Source organism: Pteronotus mesoamericanus, unplaced genomic scaffold (assembly GCF_021234165.1).
Source record: "Pteronotus mesoamericanus isolate MK-2021 breed Mesoamerican mustached bat unplaced genomic scaffold, CSHL_Meso_final contig_42, whole genome shotgun sequence".
NCBI classification, from domain to species: domain Eukaryota; kingdom Metazoa; phylum Chordata; class Mammalia; order Chiroptera; family Mormoopidae; genus Pteronotus; species Pteronotus mesoamericanus.
The window spans coordinates 2,416,527-2,435,477 of NW_026555157.1; the positions used below are offsets into that span (position 1 = coordinate 2,416,527).

Below are 18,951 nucleotides of genomic sequence, written 5' to 3' on the forward strand. Positions count from 1 at the left end.
ATTTCATTGAACTTTGAATGAGAAAAACCTCAATGTGGGGCACAAAGGGTGGTAAACGGAAGGAGAAGTTAAGGACTGAGCTACTCTGCAGATCAGAGCATTTGAAAGTGAGCACCCAACGTGACAAGAAGCAAAAACCACAGGATACTGCGTACTCTTGCAGTTCACTTTTTTCTCAAACTACTCAGAATCTTCCTATTGTGTGCTCCTACATCCTCTCTCTTTATTTCACAGATGTCACTGGGGTAGTTAACCTGATCGAGCCCTGAAGAGTTCAGGGGAGGAAGGGAAGCCTTCTGCCTGAGAAGTTTACCCATCTTGACATGCACAAGAAATGAAAACATTAGCTGCCATGCTTGGAATTGGGAAGTCGTTTTGGGTCCTCTTCTTAATCCCACATCTGGGCATCTGGAATATTGACGGTAAAGCAACTACTTAGATTAGGTTTTGTTTTATTTCTCAGGAGGTGCTGGAGGTTATGTTTTTCCTTTCTGATCTTGTAGCGTGTGGTGATTATATGGACAATGATAGATAAAACAAAGTGGTTAGATTTGCTCACTGAAGACATTGTAGGACACAAACCAAATTAGAACATGGTATTCATCACTTCGGCTGATTTTCTTAAAACAGGTTCTGATGGTAAGAAAAAGGAACTGGGAAAATGTTATAAGTAGTTAGGTATAAATGTATCACTACAACTTGCCAAACTGCTCTTGATGTCATACTGATGGCAAATAGCTTGTCCTTTGCCAACTGAAGCTTGGTGGAGTGAATGTCATTTTGTTCGCTTGGGTGGGTTAGGTATTGAATACCTGACTCCGTGGTTACTCTTGAATAATGTCGCTAATTAAAATCACACTGCTTGCTTCAGTGGGGTGTGTGCCTGTAGAATACTGATTGAGAAAATGCCAGGAAATACAGGATTGGAATACTTTGTCATTGTATCTCAGAAAATGGTTCAGACTTGAGTGTCATTTCACATAGAAACCAGCTTGGGTTCTGCGTAGATGATGTTTGGCCACTGCTGCAAAGATTTTATGTAAGCAAACAACCAATTTCTTCCTTCTGGTGAGTTCACTTGTTCCCTTACATTGACACAGGAGCCTGCATATTGTGAAGGGGGAAGGACTATAAATAGCAAGTAGAAGTTTTGGGTTTTCTCAGGTCTGTTTTCAAAAATCTTATTTCATAATCCCACAAACACACATACTCTTACCAGTTTGTGTGCTGTGGTTTTAAGTTGGAAAATGTGGCCCCTGAAACCCTACAGAATGTCATCTTCAATTCTGGAACTGGGCGCTTTGGTATTTGTCGCTACAATGCCAGGATGGCATGTAATCAGGGGCAAAATACATCTTCCCTTCAGTCATCTAAGTTTTTTCATGTTTGTATGTTTTTATCTGAGTATGTTTTCTATTACGTTGACAAGGGATTTGGATGGATGACTGGATTTTTCACTTTACGATCACATAGCTAAAACTGGAGTCAAATTTTAGTAAATAGAATTTATACCAACTTGAAGAATAAATAAACTATTCTCTGTAAAATGAAATAAAATAATTCTTTAGTGCTCTATCACACTGAGATTGGGGTACAACTTCTATCCCCCCTCCCAATGTGCTTAAAAAAGGAACTTCAGTGTTAGAATCAGATTAATTTACTGGTTCTGCCACTTACTCGGTGACGTTGGTTAAGTTTCTTATCCTCGTTTACCTTAGTTTCCTTCTTTGTAAACTGGAGATAATAAGCATACCTAAATTATGGGCTTGTTGTGGCCACTGTCAATGTAGTAATATGGATAAAGTACCTGGCACAATAAATATACACAATAAAAGCTCAATAAGTGTTCATGGCATTTCTTGCTAAGATCCTTTTCACCAAATGACCTGCCCCCTCAATTCAATTAAATGGGAAGTAAGTTTTAACACTATTATTTAAAATAGTTGAGTTTTTAAAGCTAAAATGAATAAATGAAATATATTATACAATATTTAGCCCAAAACATAGTGAATAAAATTATTTGGAAAATGAAACGGAGAGCCTTGGACAAAGTCCTCGCCAGGTATCTTATATGGCAGATGATGAATCACAACATTACTCACATTGAATTTAGGATACAGGTTGCGATAAGGAATGTTTGTTGAGATTTGTTCTCCCAGACAGAGCTGATGACTATTCCTTAAAAATCACATTGATTTTAACCTTTATATCTTGGAGACTTCCTGCAAGTTAGTTAATATTTGATTATTAAATTCTTTACACAGGCAGAGTTTCAAAGTTCTTAAAAATAATCTTAAAAGTTTTTTTTTCCCCCTCCACTTCAAAGCAAGGTGAGGTCTGCATACCTCTTCCTGGGAATCAGGCTGCACTGAGAACAAGGTTGGAAACAGCATAATGTTCTCTACAAACTAGCCTCTTTATAATGAAATTACGCTTACTTGCTTTTTATATTTTTCAATAAAAAAATCAGGGGGGCACTCTAACCCCTCAGTACCTGGCGTAGAATTTCCGTCCCGATGAAAGTATGTAAATGTCAAAGTGTCAGCGCTTTCCCTTACTGGACAGGTGGGCAGATTATGCTGGCAAGAACGAGGCAGCAGTTGGAGAAGTCCCTGCCACTCACCTGCCTCATCGTCCACGAGCAGCTCCAGCTGTGAAGCTCTGGGCCACTTAATTAGTTGAAGGTCAACCTAAGATTCCACCTTCAAGCAGGAAGGAGCACTGCAGTTAATGACTCACTACCATTTGGCACTATATAAGATCCTGAATTAAGGCTGTAGAAAATCCTTGATGGATCACTGCTTATTGTGAGGACAAAAAAAAAATCCAATTCTGGTCTAGTGCCAGTGGACACTCATAGTTTGACTCCTTTGAGAACACAGTGGTTATGACCAAGTCTCCATTTGAGCCTTGCTGGTGTCCTTTCTAGCCTCTATTGTGATAACTCAGTACAGACCATGCATCTGTATTCCACATCTCACACAGATTGCGTTGCTTTGCCACTGCCAGGTCAGTGCACAAACATTAGGGCAGAAGGTGCTCTGCATCTGTCTCTCATTCTTTGACGTTTCAGGCTTATTTCTATAGCTGTAACTATTTGTTCCTATTGAAATGGGCACAGGAGATGGAGCTGTGCCTTCTGCCAAATGCCTGGGTATTGTTATTATAAGAATGCCTGCCGCAAAATATGACTACCTTTGACGTGAATGTCTAGGAATACATTCTGCAGCTACAGGATTTCCTGGATTGTGGTATGAAAAGGTTAACCTCTGTGCCGATAACAGCCTTGAAGAGACTTTACGAACACTGAAAAGCTTTTTAATTACCTGTTGCTTCCTCTGCCCCACTATCAAAATTTCCTCTATTGTAATTTTGAAGTCAAATGTTATTGCACTTCGCTGGGACTGTCCTAATTGATACCTAGTATTTTTGAGTTTCACCTTTGCTTAGAGTTTAGAACTGTTGAAAGAAACATTCACAGACATTTGTAATCAGGTCCAAAAATGAAATCAACCTTTTGCTTTGTTCTTCGGAGAGGCAGTAGTGGGGCTGTAGAGCTAGATTGCCTGGGTTACCATCCCATGTCTTCCATTTACTGATTCTGTGACTATAACCTCTCTGGTACTCTTTCCTCACGTAAACTATGGCAACAATAATGAAATGGACCTTATAGGGTTGTTGTGAGTGTTAAATGAATTAATTCTGTGAAACGCTTAGAACAGTGCCTGATGAATCATAAGTACTGTGCGAGTTTAGTTAATAATGTTGTTTTTCTTTTAGTGCAAAATTGAATTATCTTAAGAGCTCACTAAAGTAGTACTAGAAAACCATCTCTTATTTAGGTTAACAAAAGACATCTATAAATACCTCTTGACATCATTAGCTACTATCATCTCCAGTCACCAAGAAATGATAATAGAGTTAGGGAGTCATGAAACTTGAGTTACATTGTGTCATTGAATTGTATCATAGCAATTTGCTTCACATTTCTAACATTCTCCATTCTCTTACCTCACAATAAGCTCGGTATTATTCACCTTTCTGGTATCCTCACATAGACTCTGATTTCTTGTGCTCATCCTGTAGAAGAAATTACTTATGTGCATGTGTCTGTGTGTATACAAGCAAGGGTATCATTTTAGTATGCTCAGAAACATGTACATTTTGAGGTTCACTTCGAACACAGTCCAGGAGGGTGTTGGAGGGGCCATCCATGCCAGTCACAGGGAAACATCAGGTTTAGCTGGTAGAGCTCCCTAACTCCTCTCCTCCTTCCTGACAGCCACATTTATCTTATGAGCACAACCCGGAACTTGAATACATTGCAAACAGGCCATTGTCCAGAAGTGGTTGTAAGAAAAGGTGGGTCATTTAGGTTATAGATGGGTGGCCATGGTCCCATTTCATTTTCTTCTATGGTATTAGAAGAGGAGAATTAACATTGGAGAGGGGGGCATTGGCAGTTTCTGCGCCTGTAGATATTGTTAATTATCTTCTAGGGCTTTGAAAATACCAGTGACTCTCAGTGTGATCTTTGTAGCAGAATGTAAATACTACGAAGCCCAGAAAGTATCTGGGGAAGAAGTGAAAATAAACTTTCCCTGTGTCTTTCCACACATAATCACACTTACTCTGAGCATCACATGCGACCTTTCTATAATAAGACAATATTTAGAAATATGTTGGTTTCTGAAATCTCTCTTGAATGCTGCTGTCTTCAACTCTATGACATACTCTTAGCTTTTTCTGCTCTTCTTTTCTTCCCTAAGTCACCGTGACCAAGGTGGGGGCCTATCATTTCTGAAAGACAGGCCCACCTGTTTCAAGTAGTCAGTGTCTTCCCCAGCCAGAACTATTCTTTAAAATGTCAACATGAATCATTGTTTTTTAGAGCTCATTAAACTGGCTAAAAAATTTTGCTATGCTGGAGAGATAATTACACATCAGCCAACAAACTCTCTGCTAGCTGGATACTCATCCTTGCCACATAGGGCGTGCAGGACTCTGAATCCTCTGTCATGGGGAGGCAAAGACAGTGACCAATAGGGTAGAATCACAAGGGGACATTTGTCACTTGGTAGAGGTGTATGTGGAAAAGTACCCAAAGACAATTTTTTTTTAATCTCCACCCAAGGACATGTTTTAATTGATTTGAAAGAGAGAAAGAGAGAAACATTGATTGGTTGCCTCCCACATGCACCTCAACTAGGGATCAAACCCACCACCTAGGCATGTGCCCTGACCAGGAATTGAACCGGCAACCTTTTGGTGCATGGAACGACACTCCAACCAACTTAGCTGCACAGCCAAGGCAACAAAGATTCTTTTACTCAGCCAAGGCTGGCCTTGCTGGTTAGTATATTTCTGTAGGATTTCATGTCTCAGATAAAAAGACATTTTCGTCTGGGATAGACTGGCTTTTCTGTTTTATATTTGTTTGTCTGGTGAGTATACCAGTGTTTACACATCACTGCTGATCCTTGTGAAAGCAGTTGGGAATCATTGTTCACAGCAGGGGCACTTGAGGACAATCTACTGGGTTTCCACCTTGTTTCTGCCACCTATATGTCTTGTGACCTTGGACAATAACTCAACCTCTATGTCCCCTCTCTAAATTCATTTTATTAAAAAATATAATACCTGGCACTTATTGTTTATTATGAGCAAGCACAATCCTAGGAATTCTTCCTCTATGCTCTCATTTACTTGCACAATTATCCCCTGCAAGAGAAGAGTTTGTGCTTTGGGGTTAGCCAGGCCTCGGTTCAAGTCCCAGTCCTGGCTCTACCTCCCACCTGGTAGTTATCTTGAGCAAGTGACTTAGTTTCTCTAATACTCGTTTTTCCAGACTTAAAGTTAATAATAGTAACTACCTCATAAACAATTGTTGTCAGGATCAAATGAAACTCTCTCTCTCTCTCTCTAATTACCTGGAAGTGAGTAGGACATAATAAGAGCTCAAAAAATATTAATCACATCTCTGTATTTCTCCTGTTTGGAGGATTTGAGGTGGGTCTACAGCACTCAGATAATGTGAGATGCAGTATGCTTGTGGTCAAGTGGCAATTAATGTAAAACAATGATTCTGGAGATGAGCTTCCAAATATGACTCAAACTACCCATGTGCTGTCTGACCTAATGATTGCTAAAGCTCTCTGCTTGTCATATTCTTTACTGTCTCAAGAGGAGACATGGCACATTGTACTTTGTTAACTTTGCTAACTTTTAGACAAAGCTATGGTAAATACTGGAATGACTGTTTCAAAACAAAAAACTTTGGAATAATCCCAAACTAGATAAAACCAAGAGATATATGGTTTAGTCTTAAATTGTACAATGCAACTAAGTTGAAAGGATAGCATTTAAATTTCCCCCAAGTAGTCGTATCATAAGATGAGAAATTCTAGCCCTAGAAGAAATTGCTTAAAATCATGTTAAATAAATACCTTATAAAGCAAACTTAAAGGAAGCTTCCACATATCATTATAAGGAGATTTTAAAGGGAATAATAATAAAAGATGATTTTAATAGTTCTCTTAATTTTCTTGTCTCATGGTCTTTTAAAAAAGTAAATGGAATAAATATGGATTTATACCATGTGTATTCTTGGTGTGAAGTTAATTATTTTCAGTTCTATTTTTGCCAAAGGAACATTGCATTATGTAATCCTCTCTCTCTCTCTCTCTCTCTCTCTTTCACTCTCTCTCTCTCTCTCTCTGTCACCTTCTCCCTCTCTTAGCATGTGTGTTTAGACTGGAAAGAGGGGCCTAGTTCGCTCAAAAGACCCATATCAGGCAATATGCCCAGAGAAGAAAACTTAAACTATTAGTGCATCCTAGTTCTATGTCTGCGGTCTATATTACATTATGTGTTGTTTCTCCGGTAGGTGTAGGTGGATATCTTCCACTTGGCAGCAGGGACTGAGACTCAGTAGGTTTTTATTATATCCCTTTAACATATGTATATGTGCTTCATTCTTTTTTCAAGTTTGAGTTATTTGTAGTTAAAGAAAAATAGCCTTTTCCATGGACAACAAAGTGAACTGAAGGTCTGAAGGAAGCAGGGTGTGGGCCCCTCCAAGCTCTTGCTCCAAAACCTGAACTTGAGAAAAGAGGGCCCTCCTGGGAACTCAGGGGTGACTGGCCAGCAGGGGGATGACTTTGGTGAGATGGGGTGGAGCTGCAGCCCACCTTGGTCACTTGATTGATCTGCATGGGCTCTAAGGTGATTTCCACCTGCCATTCAGTTGAAATGGTTAACACTATTATTCTCGGGGGGCATTAAATTAAGGAACAACATGTGCAGCCAAGAGAGTGGCATATTCAGTTAGATTCTGAATCACAATCAGTCAATAGTCTTTATCTCAAAAAATGAAAATATTTCCTTTTTCTTGGAGTGAATTTAAAGGAAGGGGAGGTCATTCTGGGGGTCAATTTCATGCATGGTGCTCGGGACCTTCAAGATGAAGTCTAGCATGAGGCTGGCATACTCTGTGGCGGTGGAATTGTCCATGGTGCTCTTAATGGGAATGCCTTATGTGTTCATCCCGATGATTCCTCTCACTCCCTCTGTCTCTGAAGTCACTTCAGTGTCTCCCCGACCTCTGCCATCGCAGACCCACCTTTCTGATTCTGTGAATTGATGGCGGCTAGCTGATGATGAGAATGTCACAAGGGCTTTCTGTTGCTGTGCATGTAATTCTCTGAGATTGTCCAGGTAGATGTCCTTCCAACATATTTGATGTGTGATTTCATGGCTGCTGTTGCTGTACATGGATTGGCCTTGACTATGCTCAAGCCACTGCCTGAAGGGGTCACTAAACCCATATCATTTTGTAAGGGAAGAGGCACTGGCTTCTCTTCCTTGGTGGTCATCACGTGTCCCCTTCTCTCCACTACTCCAGCCCTCTGCTGTTAGGCAGATCAGATCACCTGCATCCTCTGAAGGCCTATTTTCCTCCTGAGTCTAAAGAATTCTGTCTTTCCACGGCCTTCTCACCATGTGTCTGAAGTTTTCATCTGTTAGTTGGTTGGTTGTCTATCATAGTATCTTCTGATAGAAGCTAAAATCCTAGTTGATGTCACAGAAAATTATGAGCATATTATAGTTCTCATAATCATTTCAGACTTTCAAAAAGTATTTGGTTACATTTTTATGTTTAACTCTAATGCTGTCTTAGCTCCAGTAAAACAGTCTGCCTTTATTACAGGCAATCATTTCTTTCAGTGAAAATAATCATTTTGAACTTTTCATAGATATGTAAGAATTTCCAAAGGAGAGAATTTTTCAATGGAAAGCTTGGTTGGGATTTTCCTCATGGTAATTGTTATAATCAAGACATATAGCTTTTGAAAATAAAAAAAAATGTATTTCACATGAGATTCAAATGGCAACCCTTTCCTTTTTAAAAGATAATCAGTTTCACAAACTATTGACCCTCTTTGGCTCCTGATGACATCTACACTTGTAGCTGCACTTGTTCAGCAGGAAGTTACTTCAGCAGGAAGGCAGTTGTTTGTGGCTGGCATGCCATTCTGAGTGGCTGATGTGGGTCTCTGGATGACCACAGAGTGTCACTTATTAAATATATTTAATATCACCCCTGAGTGAACATAAATCAGGCCTTTCCACATTGCATGCTTACGAAGTCTAGTTTCATTTTAATGGTTATAACTTAACCACTGCAGGGTAGGTTGAAATGCCTTTGGCCAACCTCTCTAAGGGCTCAGCTGTGTCTGCTCTGTGTCCCTAGCACTCAGAGAGCATGAGTCAGGGATGTGGACAGAGAATTTCTCTCTCCATGAAACTGCCTCTGTTTAGTCTCAGGGTGCATCATGCCATCATACTTTCATGCCTTTGCTAAGGTCGTCATCTCCTCCTGTCCTCCTGCAGAGGCAGGTACCATGGCACCAAAAAACATTGTAGAGCAGATAGGAAGACAGATGCGTAAACACACACTTAACTATAAAAGAGTGATGCATGTCACACAAAATAACATGGGACATTCACCGGGAGGGCGGGTATCAAGTGGACTTGGGTTGCTGGAGTATGGGGGTGGGGTGGAAGATGGGGGGGGGCAGTAAAATACCATTTGATGAAATATGAACATGGTCCTGCAAGCATCAGAGAGTCTCTGGAGGGTTTTAGGCAAAACGTCTCATGACTGAAGTTTCTTTTTAAGAATACAAACTGTGACAGTAATGTAGAGAATGGATTGAAGTAGAAAGAGGGGACGAAGGCCAAGTTTGGAATGTAGAAGACTATTTGGCCAGCAGTGACAATAATCCACATGAAACAGAATAAGACCCAAATTAAAGCAATGATATGAAAACAAATTTGGATGCTAAATCAAAATAACTTGGTAACTGATAAAATGGAGCAGTAAAGGGAAAAAGAGGTCAAGATGGCTCCCATGTTGCTAAGTGGATAGTGGTATTATACTATAATAATAGAAGGAGGACTAGATTTGCCCCAGGGTGGGGTATGGGGCAGAAGGGTGTTCAGCCTCCTCCTTGAAGTCTTTCTTGATTGATCCAGACATAGGGCTTTTTCCTTGTTGGAGATTTGATAGCTCTGAAAGATTATATAATCAAGATAATAAAAAAAATCTAATGGGAAAATTAAGAAGGGATGCAGGCCTTTTTCTGCATCCTCTTTTCACTAGGAACAGTCACATTGTCTTATAGAATTTATTTATTTACTTTTAGTTTAAGATTTTTTTTATTGTCGTCCCTATTTCCCCCCCATTACTCTCCCCCACCCTACCCACCACCCCACATTCAATCCCAATCCTCTCCCCCCACCCCCATTGTCTTTGTCCATGGACCCTTTGTACCTGTTCCTTGATGTACACATGATCCTCCCCTCTCCCCTCTGGTCACTGTCAGTTTGTTTTTTATGTTCATGTCTCTAGTTCTATTTTGCTCACTTGTTTGATTTGTTGTTTAGGTTCCACTTATAGATGAGATAATGTGGTACTTGTCTTTCACTGCCTGGCTTATTTCACTTAGCATAGAATTTAAAAACAAATAAAAGTTGGTCTACTTTTAATTATGATCATGTACCAGCAATTCTAAATATCAGTATTAAAATGTTCCTCTCCCTAAGAGATTTCATTTCTTTCATTCTATGCAGCCATTCTGAATATTTATTTATTTATATTTGAAACAGTAAAACTGTATATACTGTGAGGTATAACTTCATATATGAACTAAAGTTCATCCATACATGATATGTTTTATTGATTAATATTTTTATAATTGAAATGTATCTCTTTAAAGTGTTAACTGTTTTAAAATTTAAAATAAATCAAGAAAAAATTTTACACTAGTGGTACAATTTAGTAATTGTGTAAATTTTATCTTTTGTAGAATTTGTTTTTAATAAAATTCACTTATTAGTTACTGGAAAATTATTTATATAAATTAATATATCAGGCTGTAACTAAAGGATCAAGGTTCACACTGTTTCTCTCTCTCCCTTCCTCTCTCTCTAAAAATAAATGTATCCTTGGGTGAAGATTAAGAGAAAAAATTCACACTATTTAGGTAGATGTAAAAATTGGTTAGTAAGTAGTTGTGCATTTTTACTTTTTTGAATTCTAATATTATTTTTCAAATATCTTTTAACTTGCATGATTTTCTATACAAAGTTCAGTGAAAAATATTCACTGGCTATATGTCTTTTCTGTCCATTTTATTACTTGTTTCATTTCATGATTATTTCTGAAAATGTTTCCATATAGAAGAGGGGTTTATTAAAAATGTACTTTGTGCATCAAATATGCTAGGTGCAGCCTAGTCATGGGATATATCAATACATACTAATAGTACAATAATGGTTTCATGAGAATTTTTAAAATGAGAGGCTTCCTAAACCTACAGTGACTTGAAAAAGGATATTGCATCATTTGATGGCTTGGAGATGATAGAGGTTTCATCTTTTTACTGCAGGTACTTAAATTATTTTTAGCATTTGGGGATTTCCGGCGATTAAATATGAATGTTTAAAATAAAAAGCAGGAGCAATAATAGCAGGAACAACCACAACTAGCATTGGCCCATAAACCCGAGACAAAAGCAAATGTGATCTTCATCTCTCTTTAGAAAATGTTTTGTTTTGACATGACAAACCCCTTAGGTAGAGCTTTGAATGTCCTTAGTGTCATGAGATGGATATGCACAATTCAGGACAAGCAGCAGAGAAGTATCAAAATTCTTGTCAGGCAGAAAATTAGAATTGAGTTTACAGTTGAGTCCAGGAGTCAAGGTATAAACATAAAAGTTATGGTAATAATAAATAGTATGCAATGAATCATTCAGCATATAAAAACAGTAGAACCGTGCCATTTAGCTCAGTGCATCATTTGTCTACTACAAACGTGAGTTTTTGGTTCACACATAGGGAATATAATATCTTCTTTGTACAAAGGGGGAGTATTCTTGATGACATTTAGTGCCTATTGACAAGCCTGCATTTGCCTATTTATTCCTCCATTCAAGAAAAATTCTTATGCCTGGCCATGTGGCAGTCAATGATTCCCATCTTGCTGATAAGAATATGCAGGAACTGCAGGGATGTTTCCATAATCTCATTGTAAATCAGTGATGCGGTCAGGACAAACAGCCAACTCTCTTCCACTCTGTGCACTCCTCCCTAGCATACAGTCAGAGAATGCTGGAATTGCAAGGGATGTTCAACTTTGCTAGTAGCATTGGGTGACAGCTTGATGGCTAAATGGGAAGCTAAGATATTATAACTGAAAATGAGACTTAGAAGTAATTTTGTAGTGTCGTTCACACACCGAGGGAGGTGAAGTTGTATATGTTCTGTGTTGGAAGTTCTGTGTAGGAGAGGGTGGTGGGTTATAATTTTCTTCTATTTGCCATCCAATCCTTTTATTTTATTTTAAAGAAATAGAATGCCAGTGAGTCTGGGTGGCTATCTCAATATCACACAATGTGTTAGCATTTGACCAATCATGTTAAAATGAATATTCTAACTTTTAACTATCTCCATGACCTTCATACATATCCCAAAAGAATCATGCTCTGTATTTTCTCATGGTTGATAAACAAAATTTAAAATTCTCCCACCTAATCCTTATTCCATTTATTCTGAAACAACTCCTGGTCTCCATGTCACTGTTCCAATAAACCATGATCCAAGTGTGTTTCAATTCATGAATCTCCCAAGAGATTCCTGGCCTCTCTTTGCCTTTTCATTTCCTCAGTTTTAAAATACTGCTCATGCTCATTCAGTGCTCTAATTATCACAAAGCTACTCATTCATTAAGGTTCAGCTCAAATATAACCTTCTGTTAAGCCTCACCCCAATAGCCCTAGCTGAAGTGAATCCTCTGCAGACCCATGAAAAGTTTGCACCTCTTTGCCATGTTTTTTGTTCTTCCATTGGTCTTGTGTCTTTCTTTTCCACTGGAGGCAAGCCCCATGATGATAGGCACCATGTCTTATTTATTTTTGCAAGATCCCTCTGAGCATTGCTTTTAGCCCATGTAAGACTGAAGTAAAAAGAGTGGGAGACAGAAAAATTATTTCAGAAAAGAAAACTTGTTGTTAGTTAATTTTGTCTCACCAAGTAAATGGTAAGTTCCTTGAGAGAAGAAGGTCTTTGTCTGTAACTCTAGTGCTGTTTTCATGGAGTTACAGGCTGCATAAGCTATGATAAACTTACCCAAGTCAAAAAAAGAGAAGTTAGGAGGCTGAGATAACCTGTTAACCTCTAGGAGAGCATGGGACTTCTGGAAACAAAGGTTTCACTTGGCCTTTCTGCCTCTGCCTCCTTGCTTTTTTGTCATAAGTCTAACCACATTCAAGTGTTATATTGTTGGGCACTTCCTTTTGGTAAAGTATCTTACTCTTTCTCTTCAATTTTTTGAAAACCTCATTCTTGTAACTTGACTTTCAATTTGCTTTCATTTTTATTCTGAATTTTTGGAAGGAACTGAATTAGGAAGTTTTTAAGTGAACTTATTTAAGATCTCAGAGCAGTTATAAATATATAAATATTCAGAGGTCCTAAAAGTTCTTTGCAGGTCTCTTGTCTCAACCTGATTCCTGAAAACTCAATCAGGTGATACTTATTCTGAGCAAAGATTGATGATATGTGAACAGAAATTATAATGAGAGGTTTATCAGGTGTTAAGAAATAGCTAAAAATGAGCATATTCATGTTGGCGAGGACATCAAAAGAAGGTGGAACATCATCCTAGGTAGAACAATATGGAGAATGCAGGGCCATCATAACATATTACTGGGTACTTTCAGTCAAGATGGAGGTATAGGTAAATAGGTAAACACAGCTCGCTGCCTTACACAACCACATTAAAATTACAACTAAATTACAGAACAATAATCACTCAGAACCACCGGAAATCAAACTGAATGGAAGTCCAACAACTACGGAATTAAAGAAACCACATCCATCCAGACTGGTAGGAGGGGCTGAGATGCAGAAAACAGTGATCCCACACCCATGTGTGATGGATAAAAATTTAGGAGGAATATTTTGGGAGTGAGGAGTCTCAGACCCACACCAGGCCCCCTCAGCCCAGGTTCCAGTGCCAGGAACATAAATCCCTATAACTTCTGGCTGCAAAAATCAGCTGAGATGGAGTCAATGGGAGAAACTTCTGGAGTCCCAAGCAGTTCCTCTTAAAGAATCCACACACAGATTTACTCAGACTCTCTACCTCTGACCTCTAGCACTCAGGTAGCAGCTTAAGAGGGATGAGTGGCATATGAGGAGAAACTGAAGTGTCTGGCATCAGGGCAAGAACTGGGAGATAGATTTCTCCCAGGCAGAGAGGTGGGCAGAAGCCATTGTCCCTCTTCTAGTCCTCCCCAGAGAGCCACAGAGCCCAGACGCAAGTGCCATACCTGAGACTTCATCAACCTGGCTAACATTATTTACCCTTCCCTGGAGACCCCCTGAGGCTCAGTCTCACCCAACTTACAAGCCCACGCTTTTAACCATGACTTTTCCATAGGAGTGGCTGGTCTTGACTCATGCTTCAAAACGTCCTAAATCCTCTTAAACAAGCAACAGCTGGCCTCAGTGAGCCCCCAGACTGGTAACTCTTGTTAAGTGTCCCCAGGCTCAGCACTAACAGCAGCCAGCTTTGGATCATGCTTTGGCTTTGCCTGGGAACCTCCAAGCCCAGCACAAGTAGCAGCCATCTCAGATTGCTTTATAGCTCATGCAGGTGGCTCCAGGAAGAACACAGGTGGGGGCTGACCTTGGCCTGCACCACCTGGAAAACTCCAGTCTGTACACCCAATTGACAGCTACAGACCATGTTGTAGTATTACCACCCTGTCCCTGAACAGCTGATCCTCCATGAAGGGCAGAGGTTGGTGGTCAGTGGTTACAGCCAGTTCTTGAAGCTAGCTTGCCTGTGTAAACCCCTCCCCTTGACCATCCAACAACAATCAAAGCTCAGCTACAAAAGGAGGGTGTACTCAGCCCACATGAGGGTGCACCTCAACTACCCAGCTTGTGTGATAGGGGAGGCTGTGCCACTGGACCCTAAAGGACACCTACTACATCAGGCCACACTACCAAGACAGGGAGTTATAGCAGCTCTACATAATACTTAGAAACAAACACAGGGAGACTGCTAAAATGAGGAAATAAAGAAGTATGGCCCAAATGAAAGAACAGAACAAAACCCCAGAAAAAGAACTAAATAAAATGGAGATAAACAATCTATCAGATGAAGAGTTCAAAATACTGATTATAGGGATGCTTGAGGAACTTAGGACCTCAGCAGCACAAAAGAGATCTCATCAGAAATGAATAATACACTAATTGCAATAAAGAACAATTAACAGGGAAACAACAATAGAGTGGATGAAGCTGAGAGTCAGATCAAAGATTTGGAACATAAGGAAGTAAAAAACAATCAAGCAGAGCAACAAGAAGAAAAACGAATCCAAAAAATTTAGGATAGTGCAAGCAGCCTCTGGGACAATTTCAAATATTTCAACATTGGCATTATAGGGGTTCTAGAAAGAGAGGACAAAGAGAAGAATATGGAAATTTATTTGAAAAAATAATGAAAGAAAACTTCCATAATTTGGTGAAGGAAATAGATGTGTAAGTCCAGGAAGCACAGAGAATCCCAAACTAGATGGAAGCAAAGAGGCCCACTCCAAGACACATCATAATTAAAATACCAAAAGTTAAAGAAAGCATCTTAAAAGCAGCAAGACAAAAGCAGTTAGTTACCTAAAGGGGAGTTCCAATGAGAATATCAGCTGACTTCTCAAAAGAAACTTTGCAGGTTAGAAGGGATTGTCAAGAAATATTCAAAGTCATGAAAAGCAGAAACCTATAGCCAAGATTGCTCTACCCAGCAAAGCTACCATTTAGAATTGAAGGGCTTCCCGGACAAGAAAACACTAAAGGTGTCTTCATCACCAAACCATGATTATAGGAAATGTTAAAGGGACTTATTTAAGAAAAAGATCAAAACCATGAACAATAGAATGGCAATAAATACATATCTATCAACAATTGAACCTAAAAGCAAACTAAGCAAGCCATAAGAAGAGAGATAGAATCATGGATATGGAGAGCATTTTGATGGTTGTCAGTTGGGAGGGGCATATGGAGGAATGGGTGAAGAGGTGAGGGGATTAAGAAGTATAAATTGGTAGTTACAGAATAGCCATGGGGATGTAAAGTACAGTATAGGAAATGGAACAGGCAAAGGACTTATACATGCATGACCCATGGACATGAACAAAGGTATGGGGGTTGTCTTAGGGAGTGTGGGGTGCTGGGTGGAGGTGGGAAAAGGGGGAAAATCAGGACAATTGTAATAGCATAATCAATAAAATATAAATAAAAAAATATCAGCAATTTTCAGCCTGTTTCATCTCATGGCACATATAAACTAATTACTAAAATTCTGCAGTGTACCAAAATATATATTTTTTTGCTGATATGACAAAAAATAGGTATAATTTTGATTCATTCACACCAATGGCTATTGAATGTTGGTTGTTGTCATTTTTCAAATTTGACAACCTAAGGGAAAAGAAGTCAGTGCTCCTGATTAAATAGTCAGGTATTATATGTTCAATATTATTGTTACATACCAGTATGCCTCTTGTGGCACACCAGTTGAAAATCACTGTCATACATTATTTTTGTTGTGAGGATTAAATGAGTAAAAGTACTTGTGCATTTTAAACAGTCCCTAGAACTTAATAAGTAGTTGAAAAAAAATGCTGTTATTATTTACTACCTGTTAAAGTACCTATAAAATCATAAAATAAGTATAATAAACTAAAATATAATTTTGTAATAAGAATATTTTGGAATTTTATAGTATTTTGGAACTTATGAAATTATTGAACAAATGAAGAAATGATTTTTTTTAACCAATAGCTGTTACATGCTTACAATGTGCCACACACTCTGATAGTGAGGCTTAAGTACTGGAAAATATTATTTCAAAAAATTATAAAATCATGGTAGAAACTGTTGAAGTGGCAAATATCTGGTCCTTCCAGAACAGATTTGACTTTAATTTTGTTTTCATCTTTCAGGGGAAACATGTAATGCACAAATACATATTAAGAGAGATACCATGTATAATGCTTTAGCAGGGAAATCATTTCAACTGGATTGTCCTGTGGATAAGTGTGCTAATACACACAACGTAACCTGGTGCAAGATTGAAGGAGAAAAGTGTCCACTTCTTGGGGAAACGCATCATAGAAAAATGAAGCAGAATGAAAAGAAGGATATTTTGGTTTATAGTTTGTATTTTGACCAAGCACTGGCCAGTGACAATGGATCATACCGCTGTTCTGCAAATGTTTCCTCTGGACTCCTTGAGAGCTACTCAATAACTCTATATGTGACAGGTGAGTTCTAGACATTGAGACTATCTAGTGCTTTTCTCATTATATTTCAAGGAAAAGGAGAACCCAGATTCTCAAGTAATTATGTTAGACACTGAGTGTATATAAATCATTAGAACACTACCACACCTCACAAATTGTAAAGCTGTGCACATACGTATATGTATGTTTAGGCGCAAGTGTGTTTTGGGGTAAGTGAACTAGAGAAGAGTAGAAAGTAAAGTAAAATTTATTGTTTTTGCCCTGGCTGATGTGGTGCAGTTGGTTGGAGTGTCATCCCAAAAACCAAAAGTTTAAGTGTTCAATTCCCGGTCAAGGTGCACACCAGAGGCAACCCAGATGTTTCTCTCACATCAATGTTTCTCTTCCCCTCTCTTTCTCTCCCACCCCCCTTCCTCTCCCTTTAAAATCAATAAACATATTACAAATATTGCTTTTGCCTCAAGGGAGAATAAAATTCATCTGATAAGTCCAAAAGTAGATCACAGAAATTTGGGAAAAATTACAAACTGAATACCAATAGCTGTAGACAGCTTTGTGTTCTCTGTCCTTGTTTTCTTTTTCTTTTTTTTCTTCCATTTTTTGACTTTTACTAATAATAATTCCTTGAAGGTATGTTTGTAATGCTCAGAAAATTATTTACATGTTAATACTTCCTTGAGGTTATGTTAATAGTTCATAGTTTGCACAGAGGACAATCTGCACATTAATAACCAGGCTCTCTGGTAAATTCTGAGAATATTTATGGACTTAGCTGTCTTCCCAGACCCTCTTTAGAGGACCTCTATAAACTCAAACTACAGAAGAAAGATAGGTTGATGTTAAGTTGGGCAAATCAAACTGAATGAAACATGGAAAATGAAAAAGAGGACTTTGGGACAGAAAGAAAAAATTTGATTTCTAAAAATCCCATAGCTAATAACATAATCACTGGTGAAAGACTGAGTTTTTCCCCCAAGAAGAGGAACAAGACAAGAATACATGCTTTTGCCACTTCTATTCAACATTGAACTGGAACTTCTAACCATAACAATTGGCAAGAAAAAGTAAATAAAAACATCAAAATTGTAAAGGAAAAAGTAAAAATATTTATTCACAGATGACATAATCTTACACAGAGAAAATCCTTTAAAGTCCTCAAAAACTACTAGAGCTAATAAATAAGGTCAACAAGTTGTATGCTCAACAAAAAAAGCAGTAGTATTTCTATGCATGAGTGATGAACTAGCAACCTGAAAAAGAAATTAAGGAAAAAACTGCATTTAGAATAACATCAAAATGATAAAACACTCGGGAATAAATTTAACCCAGAAGGTGCAAGACTTAGATACTGAATAAAATGTAGCTGAAAGAAATTAAAGATGGAAATGAATAGAAAAACACCTTATGTTCATGGACTGGGAGATTCAATATTTTTAAGATGGCAATAGTTCCCAAAGTGATCTATAGATTCAATGAGATCCCCATCAAAATCCCAACAATATTTATTTGCAGAAATGTAAAAGCTGATTTAAAAGTTGTAGAGAATTGCAATGAGCCCAGAATGGCCAAAATAATCTTGAGAAAGAAGAATCATGTTGGAACACTCAACCCTTCCCTATTTCAAAACTTATTACAAAACTACAGTAATTAAAACTGTGGCACTGACATAAGGATGACTATATAGATCATGGAATAGAACTGAGAATCCAGGATAATCCATACATTCTTGGACAGTTGATTTTTGACAAGAATGCCAAGGCCATTCAATAGGAAATAATACTTTTTTTCAATATTAAAATACGAAAGAATAATTTGGAGATCTACCTCACACAGTATACAAAAAAGTAAGAATGGATCTGATATTTAAACATAAGATCTAAAACTATAAAATCTGTATTTATATAACTATGATACTATTATTTTTTAGAAGACAACATAAGAACTAATCTTCACAATCTTGAATTTGTCAATGGTTTCTTGGAAAGATATCAGAAGCATAAGCAACAAAAGAAAAAATAGATAACTTGTACTTGACCAAAATTAAAAACTTTTCTGCATCAAACAACACTATCAG

General features: G+C 38.1%; 1 protein-coding gene and 1 pseudogene across 1 annotated transcript in view; one reads left to right on the forward strand and one right to left on the reverse strand.

The window, feature by feature from the left end:
- The first annotated feature begins 290 nt into the window (after positions 1 to 290).
- BTLA (B and T lymphocyte associated) overlaps positions 291 to 18,951 on the forward strand; it is a 28,523-nt gene continuing 9,862 nt past the window's right edge. Inside the window, exons 1-2 of the mRNA XM_054577256.1 lie at positions 291 to 422; positions 16,578 to 16,898. Coding sequence (XP_054433231.1) covers positions 335 to 422; positions 16,578 to 16,898 — 409 coding nt within the window. The 5' untranslated portion in view covers positions 291 to 334. The remainder of the gene's footprint in view (positions 423 to 16,577; positions 16,899 to 18,951) is intronic.
- Positions 7,286 to 7,610, reverse strand: LOC129073733 (dynein light chain roadblock-type 1-like; annotated as a pseudogene).